Source organism: Mobula birostris, chromosome 22, assembly GCF_030028105.1.
Source record: "Mobula birostris isolate sMobBir1 chromosome 22, sMobBir1.hap1, whole genome shotgun sequence".
NCBI classification, from domain to species: domain Eukaryota; kingdom Metazoa; phylum Chordata; class Chondrichthyes; order Myliobatiformes; family Myliobatidae; genus Mobula; species Mobula birostris.
This window is the reverse complement of record NC_092391.1, coordinates 4,114,765-4,132,355: the sequence shown is the minus strand read 5'-3', so window position 1 is coordinate 4,132,355 and position 17,591 is coordinate 4,114,765. Positions and strand designations below refer to the sequence as shown.

The 17,591-nt window shown below is 41.7% G+C and overlaps 1 protein-coding gene across 4 annotated transcripts in view; it reads right to left on the bottom strand.

Annotated features, from left to right (window-relative positions):
- The window catches only part of rbm18 (RNA binding motif protein 18), a 72,231-nt gene that overhangs the window by 17,246 nt on the left and 37,394 nt on the right, over positions 1–17,591 (bottom strand). For 3 of the 4 annotated variants that reach the window (XM_072239925.1, XM_072239926.1, XM_072239924.1), the window contains exons 4-6: positions 12,134–12,220; positions 6,268–6,353; positions 284–4,035 (exon numbers count right to left, since the gene is read on the bottom strand). In XM_072239925.1, coding sequence (XP_072096026.1) covers positions 3,861–4,035; positions 6,268–6,353; positions 12,134–12,220 — 348 coding nt within the window. In that variant the 3' untranslated portion in view covers positions 284–3,860. Of the gene's footprint in view, positions 1–283; positions 4,036–6,267; positions 6,354–12,133; positions 12,221–17,591 lie in introns of those variants that run through there. The other variant, XM_072239927.1, reaches the window with a different exon arrangement.

Below are 17,591 nucleotides of genomic sequence, written 5' to 3'. Positions count from 1 at the left end.
ATTCAACTATTTATGGTTCTATTACTATTTATAATTTATGGTGCAACTGTAACGAAAACCAATTTCCCCCGGGATCAATAAAGTATGACTATGACTATTATTGTGATTTTTTTGTGCTGTATCAGATCAATTATTTCATTCTCCTTTACACTTGTGTACAGGAAATGACATTAAACAATCTTGAATCGGTTACTTAGCTGCAATTTGGCTAGTAAAATATTCCCGATCGAATTGGAAAGATGTGTCACTGCCAGTTGGAAACAATCAGACCAAGATACCTGGATTTGTTTAAATATGTTTATTTTTTAAGTCTCAAAAAGACAGCGTGGGGCAGTACAGAAAAGGAAACTGGTAAACCAGTCACAAAATGTACAAAAAAAAGCCACCAACACATTTCTGTCCATTCACTGATTTTGACAATCGTGTGGTCAATTGTAAGTATAAATAACAAATTTCATATAAGAAGTCATGTTAACATTTTACCATCATTGGCATGGATTAACAACCTCTAGAAAGGGATTGAGTCACAAAAGATGGTTTCCAATTAAAATCATGATTTTTTTATATTTAATTCTTGAGAGATAGTGTGGAAAAGGCCTCTGTGACCCTTGGAACTGCACCACCCAACAACCCTTGATTTAACACTATGCTAATCACAGAACAATTTACAATGACCAATTAACCAGTATATCTTTTGGACTGTGGGAGGAAACTGGAGCACCTGGAAGAATCACACGTGCACACAGAAAGGATCACACAAACCTACTTACAGAAGACGCTGGAACTGAACTCCAAAATTCGACGCTCCAAGCTGTAATAGTGTTGAGCTAACCGCTATGTCCTCAAGTTATACAGGTTTAAGAACTTCAGTATAACTGGAAATTATAGAATCACTTTGGGCCTGATTTGTATATTAAGTCTTGGGGGCAGAAAAGGAAGCAATCTTACCTCTCTGGGTGGCTCGTATTTAAAAAAAAAAAGAGACCAGCCAGTTCCTGAGACTGAATTAGTGGCTTGGCTAACATATGAAAGGCTCTGTCTTCACAAAGCTGTGCATCGTGTTTAAGACATCTGGCCGGCTACATGGTAAGATCAGAACTTCAGCCCTTGAAGCATGAAGCAATTTAACTCCAAGGCAGTTTAGAATGACAGTATCAATTTTTGTAAATATTTACGACTTCATGTTTGCACATTACAATACTTGACTGGTCCGTGATCATATTACTGTATGCTAAATATTTTGTTACCAATGGTTTAAATTGTTTTGTGTCCCCCTTGCATGCGAGGGGGAAACCATAGCTGATTAGTGGCAAGATCTCTCTTTAACATTCTGCAAGGAATGCTGTGTACCACTATCCCCTTTGAGCAAACGTGAGGTATTAGTCAGGTTTGCACAGGAAGGAAGGACTCGATCACGGAACTCAGAGTTATAGACTCCAAGTAAATAACTTCAGAAATATGTACTCATCTGCTCTTATTACAAATGAGAAAAATTTATTTTTGTTTTAAAAAATATACCCACTAACCACAATGCATTTGTAGATTTCAGTACGTGACAGCGGGAAACAAATAGCTGTTTGAGTCCAGCTACACAGACTGATTTATAACTAACCACATTAGAGTGGATTAGGTTAATTGGGTCATTAGTTCATCAGGGCAGCTGCTAATTTGGGACAACTCTTAAAGATCAAAATCCAACGATAAAGGGTCTTGACCTGAAATGTTGACTCTTTATTCCCATCCATAGATGTGGCCTGACCTGTTGAGTTCCTCCAGAATTTTGTGTGTATTGTTCTAGATTTCCAGCATCTGCTGAATCTCTTGTGTTAGTCATTGAACTGCTTGTGTCTTCCTCCCTATCTGGGCCTTTCCTTTTGTACACCACCTCCCTGTTTTTCTCCACATCTTAAAACTTGTGTTTTTCCCAACATTTTCAATTCTGTCAAAATATTATTAATGTGAAACGTGAACAGTATATCTCCCTCCTACACTCAACTCCCTGAATATTGCCTGGATTTTCTCTTTTGCTATCTATGTTTACGATATACAGACTGAGCTATCTTACCACTCACACTATCTTACAATTACAGCGGATTCCAGTTAATTGGACCATCGGTTAATTGGGGCAGCTTAGTTGAGACAACTCTTAACAAAAACTCTTCTCAAATAATTAGCTTATTTGAGACGACTCTTAACAAAAACTAAATTGAGAAAATAGCAGGGATTCCCTTTGTTCATTTGGGCACAACACTGCTTAATTGGGGCAGGAGACTGTTGCCAAACAGTTTCTAACTAGTGTCAGTTGTGTGCACTTGTGTGGCCGTTAGACAGTACACCATGCTTTGAGCGAACAATTTTTAAATGTGTCTTCAAAAAGCAGTGATTTTTGTCACTGATGTTTGGTGAGAAATACACAGTAAGACAATTCAGAACTGTTTTGCTCACTGTGGTTTCAAGCATTCAGGCTTGGAGATGCCAGAAACGGCCAGGAGTGAACAACTTCACTACTTCAACAACTTTAGGAATTATCAAGAATTTGAAGGTATCGACAGTCATCTTGAATGTTACAATGAAAATGAAGATTTGGAGGATGCAATCGTTGAAAGCATTGTATGAAGGCAGTCCACTATTTGCACTAGGTATCTGTGCTAATTTTGTTCATTTATAGACAATGAAAAGAGCACAGTAGATGAATTCCTCCAACAATAAAACTACATTAGTTTCTAATTGTTATAGTACTGTAGTAGTATTAGTTCAGGTAGCGGGGTGGTGACATGTCTCTACCAAAGGAGTGTAAGGCAGTTCTCCCTCTGCTAACCTGCAGGTCACCCTTGGCCAAGGTGTAGCCGCTCCAGTCAGGGTCACACGTAGTCATGGGAGCAGCTGGTGCATATCACAAATCCTAGTTATGCGACCACTGACACCGGGCAGACAATCTCTGATGAGTATCGATAATGGTTGGGTCATCTGTCTTCTAAAGACACTGCCCAGAAGGCGGCAATGGCAAATCACTTCTGTAAAAAAATGTGCCAAGGACAATCATGGTCATGGTTAGAGAAAAGAGTAAGAACAGCATGAGGGGGGGTCTTCCCCCCAGGAAAGAGGTCAGATTAAAGACAGATAGAAGACCATGACTGACCACATCATACCACACAGCACATAACGACGATGATGAGTGGTACTTATAGCTTTCTAATTTGTTCTGCATTTCATTTAAATACAGAAAATGTTACTCAGCTTAATGGTAGTTAGCCTTTTTTATACCTTCTTAGCTATTTCCATGAAACTTCGGCTAATTGGAGCAGCCGCTTAATTGGGCCAAAACTTACTGGTTCCAATGTGTCCCAATTACCAGGAATCCACTATTTTAAACACAATTGATACAAAAGTAATCAATTCTACGATATTCTTTGCTGTCAGATTTACATCTGTGTGTCACAACAACATGGAAAGATGAAGATATCCAATATCCAAGGCTTTTTGTGGAAAACTCACAAGTTTACTCAAGTATAAAAGTGGCATGATTATAAAGCATCCTTGATGATCAAACTTGGTAATGTCCCTGCTCTACAAACAGTAAAATAACATCAGCCAACATCATGAGTTGTAAACAGCGTGGTTAAAGCAGACACTCAGGTTGGAGAACCAGCTCTCCAGCATGGAGACCTGACATTAAGTGGAATTCTTAATAACCACACTGGAATATTATATGCTAGAAAGCAAAACAAGATAAATTTGTTTTCTTAGAAAAATAAATTATATCGTATCAAGTCACAGTCCAGCAATTGGTGTCTGTTACGGTGCCGCCAATGCCTTTAAAAATTCTGATGAGGAAGATCTCACAGAAGTCCCCGTCTTGGTCATCGTTTGGATTTACGAGCAAACTTAGAATAGGGAGCAGTCCGTGACCTGTTACCCAACACTTTTTCTGTGGGCTTATTGTACGAGTAAGTTGGAGCTCCTTTATACTCCATATCTGGATTTTCAGCCATCATTTTGAGCTTGGTTTCAATTGCTTTTATTTTTGCACTAATGCTGGAAATGAAAAGAGGAGGCTATTAGAACAAGATTAAAGGAACACAATCTGCATTAGATCCTTTGGCTTTGAAAGGTCTGTGAGCAAAGTGACTTTCTGAATCAACTAGCTGCCTGTTAACCCAGTAGTGTAATCCATTGTCTGACAGAATTCAGAAAAATGTATATGCCTAATATAAAATGACCAAAATGAAAGCTTTCCCAAAATGTTTGAAGTCTTTATTCAATATAACACAATGGAATAACCATTCTTCCAGCAAGTGATACACTCAGTGGTCACGTTATTAGGTACACCTGTACACTTGCTTATTAATGCAAATATCTAATCAGCCAATCATGTTGCAACAAACTCAATGCAGAAAAGCATCCAGACATGGTCAAGAGGTTCTGTTGTTATTCAGACCAAACATCAGAATGGGGAAGAAATGTGATTTATGAGTTCGACCATGGAATGATCATTGGTGCCATTCAGAGTGGTTTGAGTATCTCAGAAACTGTTGATCCCCTGTGGTTTTCACACACAACAGTCTCTAGAGTTTACTGAGAATGGTGCGAAAAAACAAAAAAAAACATCCAGTGAGTGGCAGTTCTGTGGGGTTCAAGCTGACAGGAAGGCAACAGTTACTCAAATAACCACATGTTACAACAGTGGGGTGCAGAAGAACATCTTTGAACACACAATACCTTGAAGTGGATGGGCTACAGCAGCAGAAGACCATGAACATACACCCAGTGGTCACTCTATTTGGTATAGGAGGTACCTAATCAAGTGGCCACTGAAGGTATATGTGAGCAGAACATCAATAAGTTTTTTCAAATGACGATCTGGCAAAATCTTTTAGTAACTGCTTCACATCTTGGAATAACATATGAACATAAAATATAGGAGTAGAATTAGGCCATTCGGCCCACTGATTTTACTCCATGATTCAATCATGGCTGATTTATTATCCCCCTCAATCACATTTCCTGCCTTCTCCCCGTAGCGTGCATTCAAAATTAATGCATTATACAGTAGTACAATCAAATGGCCAAATTAGCAGGTATCTGTGTTTTCTCTTTAATGGAACACACTAATATTGAGCACTGCTGCAAAAAAGACTAGCTCTGTGTGTGACAAATTTAAATCTGATTACATTACATGGGCACCCAAACCACAAACCACTTGTTGAATGAAGTCTGGGTCACCAGTTTAAATGAGTTATACAGATCTTGTTAAATACACATGCAGTTCAACTCTTTGAGTGATTATGCAGAGAGTCTGAAGTTAATAACTCATCTCCTTCTACCTTAGGCCACAAATTTATCAATCACCCCTGCTGTGGACCACTTTCTGGAGGTTCAAGACTCCGACATCTACAAAGAAGGAATCCATATGCTCCATGACTGCTGGACTAAGTGTGTAAATGTAGGAGGGGACTATGTTGAAAAATAAATGTGCTAGGTTTTCTAAAATTGACTCCGTCTACCTTATGCCACAAACTTATCAATCACCGTTCATATGTGTTACAAGAATGAAAACATTTCAAAGAAAAAAAAGTGATGGTGGTCTCATACTCGGTCCTCAGACCAGAGATAACAAAATTCCAGTGATAACAATTAACCTATAACACAGCCAGATTCATGAGGCATGATCCCTGCTACAGAAAATCTAAGAAGCTTCAAGAAAAAATACAAAAGCACTGCACCGTAATTAAGGGGAAATTACAAAAAAGATTGTTAAGCTACAAGAAAAATAACAATTCTCTACCCTAATCCATAAATTGTGCTGCAATGTTGAGGGATCTATGGACATGAACCCCAAGATCCTTCTGATCCTCCACGCTGCATGAATCTTGCCATTAACCCTGTACTCTGCCTTCAAATCTGACTTTCCAAAGTAAATCATTTCACAATTTTCAGACTTTGACTCCATCTGCCACTTGTCAGCCCAGCTCTGCATCCTGTCAATGTCCCGTTGTGACCTACAACAATATTAGCAAAGGCAGTGATAGATCTTTCAGTCCCTTCAGTAATTAGGATCATGGGATCAATGCAACCTGCAGAAGACAGACCTTCAGTTCAATACCTCATATCTGAGAGACAGCACTCTGCAGTACCCATCAGGTGGCACTGAAGATTGCATGTGGCAGAATCTACGAGACTTGAAACCTCTGCACAAAATTATCAACCAGAGCATGGAAACTTGTAGACTGCACCACTTGTGACTACTAGTTAACATAACGTTGTTACCTTAATGTGGATTGGACTGGTTCAGTGCTTGAAGATGGTTCCAGACTTATCGGAAGAATCTTATCATTTTTGTATTGATCATATCTCTGCATAAAAAAACAAGTTGAAGAAATACCGATGATTAATTACCATTTGGCCAAATCTTCCCCATGCACAGCAGGCAGTGTGTAGATCTGTTCTATCCAGTAAATAATGATACTGTGAGTAGTTTTTGCAGGTACTGGAAATATGGAGCATCACATACAAAATGCTCAAGGAACCCAGCGTCTATGGAGGGGAATAAACAGTCAATAGTTCAAGACTCTGTTTTTGGATGAAGGGTCTCAACTTGAAATGTCGACTAAGGCATAGGAGCAGAATTAGTAATTCAGCCCTTCCGAGTCTGCTGTGCCATTCCATCATGGCTGATTTATTACCCTTCTCAAACCCACTCTCCTTCCTTCTTCCCGTAACCTTACATGCTCTTACTAATCAAGAACCTATCAACCTTCACATTAAATACGCCCAATGACTTGTCCTCCACAGCTGTCCGTGACAATGAATTCCACAGATTCCTCACTCTCTAGCTAAAGAAACTCCTCGTCTCTATTCTAAAGGGATATCTTTGTTTTCTGAGGCTGTGCCCTCTGGTCCTAGACTCCTCGATGATAGGAAACATCTTTTCCACATTCACTCTATTTAGATCCAAGGTTCCCAGCCTGGGCTCCATGGACCCCTCAGTTAATGGTAAGGCTCCATGGCATAATTAAGGCTGGGGTCTCCTGATCTAGACCTTTCAATATTCGGTAGATTTCAATGAGATTCCCACTTATTCTTCTGAACTCCAGTGCCACAGGTGCTGCCTGACTCGTTGAGTTCCTCCAGGTTTTTGTGTGTGTTGCTAAACAAGTACAAATTCCTTCAGGCCTAAAGCACGTTACATTTAATTTGTACAAACAGTAGGGAGGAAATACGGCCAACTTGAGACTTGCAGAATGCATGGCAGTGAATAAGTGGCACTAATGCAGAGGTCAAACATGGTTCTGTGTTCTTGAAGGAAACACAAGTGACAGGGGAATGCAGTACTCTGCTGTTATATTGTACCCACATCCACCATGATTCTAAAACACTATTTATTGACGAAAAATAACCAGAAGGTGTACATGCATTTGGTTAGTTTCCTTAAAGTTATGTAGGCAGCCCAAATCTACATGATTATAGGAATATTTTTATTTCTGATCGTTTCAGGAACAAAGGAGATAGACTATTGCCAAGCAACACACATCAAAGTTGCTGGTGAACGCAGCAGGCCAGGCAGCATCTCTAGGAAGAGGTACAGTCGACGTTTCAGGCCGAGACCCTTCGTCAGGACTAACTGAAGGAACTGAAGGACTATTGCCAATATGGTTTACAGGGGACTGCTCTGGAGTACACTGCTGTTTCAACATCACGTCACCACCCATCTTGTCTGAGTGCTATTGCCAAATCTCTCCTTCCCCCCATCTGATATTCCTGCTGGAAAGACAACAGGGCACTGGTTAATTTTGAAATGTATTCAATATGGAGTTACATGGAATATGTGTTAATAAATAAACACATGTCAGGAATCATGGACAAATCTTCAATTATTTCATTGGTTTTGAATAATGAAAATCAAACAATTTTTAGTTTTGTACAGAATAAAGACATTACTTTTACTATTGGTTGTTGACAATCAACCACTATATACTGGTAAAAGTTATGTGTACGGTTTCCATATTAATTCCACAACAGAGAACTTTTGCTCATCAGAGCCTGTTTTGTGAATCACTGCGAGTCCACTAAGGAAGATGGGCTCGGTGTCCGTGGGTAGGGGTGTCCTTCACTGTTGTCATTTGTTGTGTTCAGTGTTGTCCTGCTGAGCATGGTATGTATGCTATGTTGGTGCTAGAATGTGTATGTGCCCCCAACATATCCATGAGCGACACAGTTAGCGTGATGCTATTACCCCTCAGGGTGCTGGAATTCAGAATTCAATTCTGACGTAATCTGTAAGGAGCCTGTATGTCTTCCCTGTAGAATGCATGGATTAGCTCCGGATGCTCCGGTTTCCTCTCACAGTCCAAAGATGTACCAATCAGTAGGTTAACTGATCACCGGAAATTGTCCTACGATTAGGCTAGAGTAAAATCAGTGAGCTGCTGGATAGTGTGGCTCGGAAGGCCAGAAGGGCCTGTTCTACACTGTATCTCAATAAACAAGTAAATGCGTCGGTTGTTAACACAAGGGTCGCATTACGCTACATGTTTTGATGTATATGTGATAATAAATCTGAATCCGAATATACATTTTGAAACATTTACTAAGGAAGGCAGTCAATACGACAACAAATATGTTCAAACAAAATGCACATCTTGAAGATGTTTATGCCAAGTTCACAATATGCTGAATTTCTGAGATGCAAGCTGTAATATTCAAGATTGTTTAATGTCATATCATTTCCAGTACACAAGCATAAAGGAGAATGAAATTACTGTTACTCTGGATCTGATGCAGCACAAAAAACCCACAATATGATAAAGAACACAATAAATACGTAAGATAGCTTACATACATTGACTGACTGTATGTCCATAGAGTGATGCTCGGTACAGGAGCGACTGTACATAAGGTGACTCTGACAGGAACTGATAAAGCAGTGGTGACCGGGGGTGTGGAGGGGGAGGAGGTGTTGATCAGCCTCACTGCTTGGGGAAAGTAACTTTTTGAGCCTGGTGGTCCTGGCGTGGATGCCACGTAGCCTCCTCCCTGTTGGGAGTGGGACAAGCAGTCCATGGGCAGGGTGGTCAATGTAACTGTTGGTTTTTCTTCAGTTAGGATACGAAAGTTAGGGTCCTAGCTCCACGTCCCAGGGCCTCTTACAACAGCATCCTCACAACTGTTTTATTTGGCTGTGGTTCAAAATTACATTTAGGCGGATCTTTTGAAATGTGCAGCAGCTGTTAGCCTGAAAATAGCCAGGATCCCAAAACACAGCCCAGGTAAAGGTTGTAATTTGAGTATGAAACAACATTCCCCATTATTTACAACAGCACTCAAACAGAAATTAGCATAGCTCGATAAATTAATCAGTTGACGTGACCAGTACAATCAACAATATTCAACGTGACAAAAACAACCTTTGGTTGGAGATTAAATGAAAGGAGTTAGAACTGCAGACTTGCTTTCAACCCAGAATTAACCTCTTAAGAACCAGAACTCAACTATTAAAACAAAACCATGGCATTTTAAAAGTTTCTGCCCTCAGGCAGTTAATCTGACCAACCATTCTAGTTAGCCCCCCAATGACCCCGCTCTATCTATTACCCCCCTATTATTGCCCTGCACTTTTTATAAAACTGTTTACATTGTAAATACATGCTGGTATTTATATATTCATGCACATTTTATTCCATATCTGTACATTAATCTCTGATTTTGTTTTATGTAATTCTTTATTATTGTTGAATGCTATTTTTTGTTGCATGTCATGCCAATGCTCCACAGCAAATTCCTAATACATGTAAACGTATCTGGCGAATAAAGTTCATCGTTGATCCTTGAGGATTTCAGCCAAGAACTGGCTCCCCCTTTCATCATTACTCTCCTCATATAAACATAATTGGGGCAATTTCAAAGGAGATGGGAGGAGCAAGTGTTTTTTTTACACAGAGAGTAGTCGGTGTCGGGAAGACGCTGCTGGAGTGGTGCAGAGGCAGAAACACAAGGGACTTTTAAAAGACATTTAGGTAGGCACATGAATGAGAAGAAAATGGAAGGATATGGACATCGTGTAGGCAGAAGAGATTAGTTTAGCTGGTCACCTAATTACTAATTGGTTTGGCACAACATTGTGGGCCAAAGGCCTACTGTTCAATGCTCTATGTTATTAACTATTTATATTTCACCGTGACATTTAAGGTGCAAAAATTGCACTGGGTGATATAGGTACAATCCAGACAATATGATGCTCCAGTATTGTCCACACTGCTACTTGACTGACAACAGACCTGTCTGAAAGACCTGACTATTTCCATGCTAATACTATAGATGTCCATCTGAACCAGATCACTATATCTCTAAAATATTCTGATAAAAGTCCTTTAATGCCAGGAACATAAACCCATTTATCAGGCAGAACTAAAGTAACTGTTATAAGTGTAGAACATTTCCAACACAATACCAGACCGTTAGCTCAGAGTAAATCATCCTCACTTTTTGGGATGATTATTGATTATTTACTGGAACAAAGGAACAAGGAGGTTGAGCAGCAGCCCATGTCAGCTTGACCAGTTAGTACAGCAGCAGCTCAGTAACCTTTGCTCTCGATAATAACTAAACATTAACATTAATCTGTCAAAGTTAGTTTCTGAGCTAACACCACCTGCTGCTTGTAACAGAGAGCGCAAAAGATTAAAAAAGTCTTGTCATATTTTTTAAAACCTAAACTTGGAATATGCAAAAAAAAGAAAAAAAATCTGTATTTCATAAAGGTACAAGTTGTGTTTAATGTGCTAACTACATGGAGCTTCAGGTCACTCAGGAGGGCAAGAGCTAATACAACAATCAAATGCTATAAAATTATGCCTGTTTAAAAAATCACGAGATAGGTTTCTAGATCTCAATTCTAAAAATAAATTTATAGACTTGAGTACAGCACCAATACAGAGGCTGTGTATAAGAAGGGTCAGAGTCACCACTACTTCCTGAGGTCCTTTGGAGTATTGTAGGCCTCTCCTTCACATGTTCTACCAGTTTGTTGTCGCTAGCTCAATCTTCTATGTGGTGGTGTGCTGGGGCAATGGCATCAACACAGATAATGGCAACAGGTTCAATAAACTGATTAGAAAGGCTGGCTCTGTTATAGGAGTCACTGGAAGTTGTGGTAGAACAAAGGACTCCCCTAAAAGGGAGACCTGACGCAGATTGGGGGACCGCTTCGTCGAGCACCTCCGCTCCGTTCACCACAACAGACAGGATCTCCCAGTAGCCACCCACTTCAACTCTGCTTCCCATTCCCATTTGGATATGTCCATACATGGCCTCCTCTACTGCCATGATGAAGCCAAACTCAGGTTGGAGGAGCAACACCTCATATACCGTCTAGGTAGTCTCCAGCCCCTTGGCATGAACAATGAATTCTCCAACTTCTGGTAATTCCCTCCCCCTCCCTTCCCCCATCCCAGTTTCACTCTGCCCCCTCCCCCAGCTGCCTATCACCTCCCTCATGGTTCCGTCTCCTTCTCTACCCATTGTGTTTTCCCCTATTCCTTCTTCACCTTTCCTGACTATCACCTCCTGCTTCCCCTCCTCCACCCCTTTGTCTTTCCCCTTACTGGTTTTTCACCTGGAACCTACCTGCCTTCTCCTTCCCACCCTCCCCCCACCTTCTTTATAGGGCCTCTGCCCCTTCCCTCTTCAGTCCTGACAAAGGGTTCCGGCCCGAAACGTTGACTGACCGTTTCCATGGATGCTGCCCGACCTGCTGAGTTCCTCCAGCACGTCGTGAGTGTTGCTCCGACTCCCCTGAAAATCCTGGCAATTCCGGACAATGCTTCTCACCCCCTGCATGCCACCTCAGCTGAACAGAGAAGCACGTTCAGTAATAGACTGCGCTACTCCAGACAGTGCTATTTGAGATCATGCCTACCCTCGGTCCTCAGGCCCGATAACAAGTCAACCTATAGCTGGGGAAGTCATCTTGTAATCTTTGACTTGAAGGAATAAAAATAAGAAGTACAAGATGTTCTTTCTTCTCTTCTAATATTTATTTATCTGTGCACTTGTAATGACGATGTAATTCCCTTTGGGACCAATAAAGTATCTATCGCTCTATCTAAACTGAGGGAAGTTCATTACTGATAGTCACCTTTATCTGTGCATGTGCCCAGCGCACCACCAGTTTCTTAGCGAGGGCAAGTTTTCCATTTAAGCAGTGAATAGCTCGCTCAGCCTCCTGCAATGATGAAAGAGAAGACTGAAGTTAGTGTTTGAATAGGTAACATTTATTTTCCTTACAAAATATCAGTAGCAACCCAAGTTATTGAATAGCATTGTGAGTCTTGGAGCAATGATAATGGTGCTGCCTCAGACTGGAGGGCGAGGGCTCAAAGACCCACTTCAGGAGTGAATAACTAAACCACCCTAATACAGCACTGAGAGAATGCTGAACCCTCATGGTTGCATCCTTGCAGATAATACACTCGATCAGTCTAGAACCAGAGGTCACAGCCTCAGAATAGAAGGACATCCCTTAGAACAGAGATGAGGAGGAATCCCTTTAGCCAAGGGAATTCATTGCTCTGTAGTAGATATATTTAAAGTTAAGGTTGCTAGGCTGCAAAGGTTATGAGGAGAAGGGGTTGAAATAAAACATCCCTTATCAAATGGCAGAGTCATCTTCATTGTCCGAATGGCCTAATTCTGTACCTATGTCTTATTGTCTAATGAAACATTCAGCCCCTCTGCCTGTCAGGTGGATGGAAAACCTCCCTTAGCACTATCTAATGAGTCCTCAATGTCAAAGTAAAATTATTATCAAAGTGTTTATGTTACCATGGAGCTGTACCCATGTTGGAATGGCTCTGGACAAGATGCCAAACGAAGACCGATCCAGCCCCGGCTCCCGAAAGGACAGACTTGGCGTCTGCTCCTCCTGGTCCACACTTCATGAATCAAGCCAACTTTTCAATATATACTGGTTCGGTCATTGCCCACAATAATGTGGTCTGTGTTCATAGTGCTCAGAGTCCACCATGTTAGAAAAGTATACTAGACTCTACAAACTCAACACCCAAAGGTAACTCCTCGAGCAACAAACTGACACAAAGATCACTGGAAATTCAGATCAAAATATTATCACTCAACGTCGAAGGCACATCAATGGTGAAATGCGAATATCTCTCTAAAATCCTGACAGATCATGACATTGATGTAATTGCCCTCCAAGAAACTCATGTTATGAGACCTCTGCTCCATCTAAAGATAGGATACCAGGATATAATAGAGTGACAGGTGTATTCCACAAGAAATACAGGACAGGTATTTGTGCTAAAAACTCATTTACTTCCATTTCAGTTATAGCTCGAACATCACACCAGGTAACAATATCCATAACACTACTATTCAAATGGGAGAAAGTTTACCTCTCGTAAACGTCTATAAACCTCCAAAAAAGGAAGGGCCGAATCCACCATTACCAAAAAATTAAACACCCAGCAATATTCCTCGGAGACTTCAACAGTCATCATACTATTTGGGATACACAGAAAACAACACAGCTGGAGAAGTGATCAGTCATTTGGCATCTAGTAAGGATCTTCAATGACCATATGATCCTAAAGATTCTTCTCAGCTAGATGGCAACAGAATTACACACCGGACCTCTCTTTTGTAACAACAAACAGTCAACTTGAACCCCTACCAGCTACTCGAGAAATCCTCGGTGATTTTCCTCATTGTCAGCACAGTCCCATGCTAATAACGATTGGATCCCAAATACCCACTCATCTCTCTATCCCAAAAACCAGATGGAACTTCAGAAAAGCAAACTGGGAAAAATTCACCTTGCAAGTACATGTAGAAGAATACCACTCACCACTGAAAATTTCCACTGACCTCATAGACTCATGCTAAAATGCACAAAAGATGCCATACTGACAAAAATACATTCCTTGTTGGTCTAAAGGAAGTGAAGAACTATTTCAAGAGTTTAAAACAACAGGTGATACGACTACAGCTATGATCTCCTCAAATCGCTCCAAACGACAGACAAAATGGATGGGAACTGTTGGAAAATACGGACTTCACTCACTGTAGCAAACTTGCATGAACCTCCTCAAAAAACTAGACCCCAGCATAGCACCAAAACAACAAACCAATTGTTCAGTCAGTGCAGACAGTAGCAAAGCACATCAAAGAAGAATGCACACTCCTAATCATAAATTCAAAACGCAAGTCAGAGACGAATACCAAAAACTTTACGATAGCATGCCAGATGATGATGGCACACTTACATTTCTAATAACACCAGCCGAAACAAAATCCGCCTTGCAAAGCATTAAATCAGTAAAGGCTGCTGGCATCGATGCCATCTACCCAGAAATGCTGAAAAATCTCGGAGAAGAGAGTATGGCTCTCTAGATGGCTCATGCTTTCACTGATGTCATAACAAAAGGAAAATACCCTGACACTTTGAAACATGCCAAAGTCATTGCGATATCTAAACCAGGAAAGCCTGCAGACACCAGACCCAACCAGCTCCTCTCCACCACCTCTATCCTCCTTCTAGCGGAACTTGTCCTCATTTTTAATAATTTCTTTCGGCTCCTCCCACTTTCTTCAAACAAAAGGTGTAGCCATGGGCAGTCTGCATGGGTCACAGCAATGCCTGCCTTTTTGCTGGCTACGTGGAACAATCTATGTTCCAAGCCTACATTGGTGTCCGCCCCACACTTTTCCTATGCTACACTGACGACTGTATTGGTGCTGCTTCCTGCACCCATGCAGACTCGTTGACCTAATCAACTTTGCCTTCAACTTCCACCCAGCCCTCAAATTCACCTGATCCATTCCCGACACCTCCCTTCTCCTTCTCGATCTCTCTGCCTCTATCTCAGAAGACAGCTTATCTATTGACGACTATTATAAACCCACATTCTCTCACAGCTACCTGGACAATACCTCTTCCCACCCTGTTACTTGTAAAAACGCTACCCCCTGCCCTCAATTCCTATGTCTCTGCTGCATCTGCTCTCAGGAGGAGGCTTTTCATTCAAGAAAGGAGATGTCCTCCTTTTTCAATGAAGTGGGCTTTCCTTCCTTCACCATCAACGCTGCCCTCAACCGCATTTCTTCCATTTCATGCACGTCTGCTCTTATCCCATCCTCCCACCACTCTACCAAGGATAGGGTTCCTCTTGTCCTCACTTACCACCAAATAATTCTCTGGAATTTCCACCATATCCAATGAACCCTACCACCAAGCACATCTCCATCCCTCTGACTCCACAGGGATCTCTCCCTATGCAACTCCCTTGTCCATTCGTCCTTCGTCACTGATCTCAGTCCTGGCTAATCCTTGCAAGCGGAACAAGTGCTACATCTGCCCCTACACCTTCTCCCACACTGCCATTCAGGGCCCCAAACAGTCCTACCAGGTGAGGCGACACTTCACCTGTGAGTTGGCTGGGGTCATATACTGTGTCCAGTGCTCCTGGTGTGGCCTCCTGTATATTGGAGAGGCCGACATAGATTGGAAGATCACTTCGCCGAGCATCTACGCTTCGTCCGCCAGAAAAAGTGGGATCTCCCAGTGGCCATCCATTTTAATCCCACTTCCTAATCCCATTCCGTTATGTCACTCCATGGCCTCCTCTACTGTTGCGATAAGGCCACACTCAGGTTGGAGGAACAAGACCTTATATTCCATCTGGGTAGTCTCCAACCTGAAGGCATGAACATCAATTTCTTGAACTTCTGGTAGTGCCCCACCCCCCCACCTTCACCACTCCCCAACACCTCTTCCCTCTCTCACCTTATCGCCTTCCTGTGGTGCTCCCCCGCTTTTCTTTCTTCCATGGTCTTCTGTCTTCTATTAAATTACCCCTTCACCTCTTTACTTCACCCCGCCCCCCCCCCCCCATGGTTTCACCTATCACCTCGGGTGTTTCTCCCTCCTCCCCCCACCAACTTTTAAACCTACTATTCATCATTTTTTCTCCAGTCCAGCCGAAGGGTCTTGGCCTGAAACAGTGACTGTACTTTTTTCCATAGATGCTGTCTGGCCTGCTGAGTTCCTCCAGTACTTTGTGTGTGAAGCCTGCAGAAGATTCAGCAAGTCACTGCCCAATTTCTCTCCTCTGCTGTACCTACAAACGTCTTGAGCGTATTATTTTATCCAGAATATTACCACTGGCAGATCCTTACATACTGACAAGCTGGCTTCAGACAACATCACAGTACCAGTGAACAAGTTCTCGCACTCACATCGTACATTGAATCAGGCTTTGAACTCAAAAAAAAATTGGAGCAATTTTTATTGATTTATCCACTGTACACAACATCGTTTAGAACCAAGACTTAATGTTAAAATTAACCCGAATCATCCTATGTCTCCTCCACAGAATCACAGGCAGACGTTCTTTCTTCATCTACCTGGGAAGTGAGACCAGTCTCATTCTGAAATTCTGCAATAATGTCCCCCAAGGGTCAGTTCTGGCTCAGTGACCCCCCCCCCCCCCCCCACCAAAACCAAATCTAAATTTGGATACGCTGACCACTGGGCCATAGCCTTCCAATCGAACAATGTCAAATTCATTGAAAAAAAAATCTTGTCCAACTACTTCTCAAAGTGGATGTCAACCAAATCGTAACTTCTATATTTCATCTGGACAATCAACTAACCAAATTTAAACCTAATATCAAACTATAACGACAAACAGCTACCCAACAATCTACACCCAAAGTACTTAGGAGTCACACTAGATTGAACACTCTCATACAAAACCCACCTTCAAAATGTTGCAAAAAATCTAAAATCCAGAACGACCATGATCAGGAAGCAAATAGGGCGCTAACCAGTCTTATGAACATCTAGCCGAGCACTATGTTTCTCAGTCGCCGAATATTGCGCACCCATCTGGGAGAGAAATGCTCACACAAACATCATCATTACACAGCTCCATACTTCTATGAAAATAATCTCAGGAGCCCTAAAATCCTCATCTATTCAATGGCTCCCAACAATGAGCGGAGCAGCACTCCCGGAGATTTGTAGAAAAGCAGCTTCAGCGAAATTCTATAAGCATATCTAAAATATGACCAACAATATTCAGTTCTTAAAATCATTGGTAATGCTCCTCCAACTTCCCGACTCAAATCACAAAAGCCTTTCTGCAACTGGAAAAGCCTCAACCCCTGTGACAAACACAATGAATGGCACCAGTACCAGCATGCCAACATGGCCCCCTAAGCGATGACCTGAGCGACAACACTAACTCGCCCCTCCTGGACTTTACTACAGCTACCAGAAAAAACTGGACAGCTGCAAAAAGATTCAGAAGTGGACATGCCAAGCGCAAACACTACACTGATGGGGCACCAACAAATCCCAGCTTGTCCCTGTGGTGCCCCAGCCCAGTATGTACTCCAACTGGTCTAAACATGCCCTCTCACCAAGATCCCAGACAGATTTGCCACGGTCCAGCAATGTGGCCACGAGTTGGAGGAGTGGCTTGACAAAAAACAATTGGAAGTGTGAAGAGAAAAACATCTGCCATACGAAACAACAAACCATATACTACACTAAGATTCATTTTCTTGCAGGC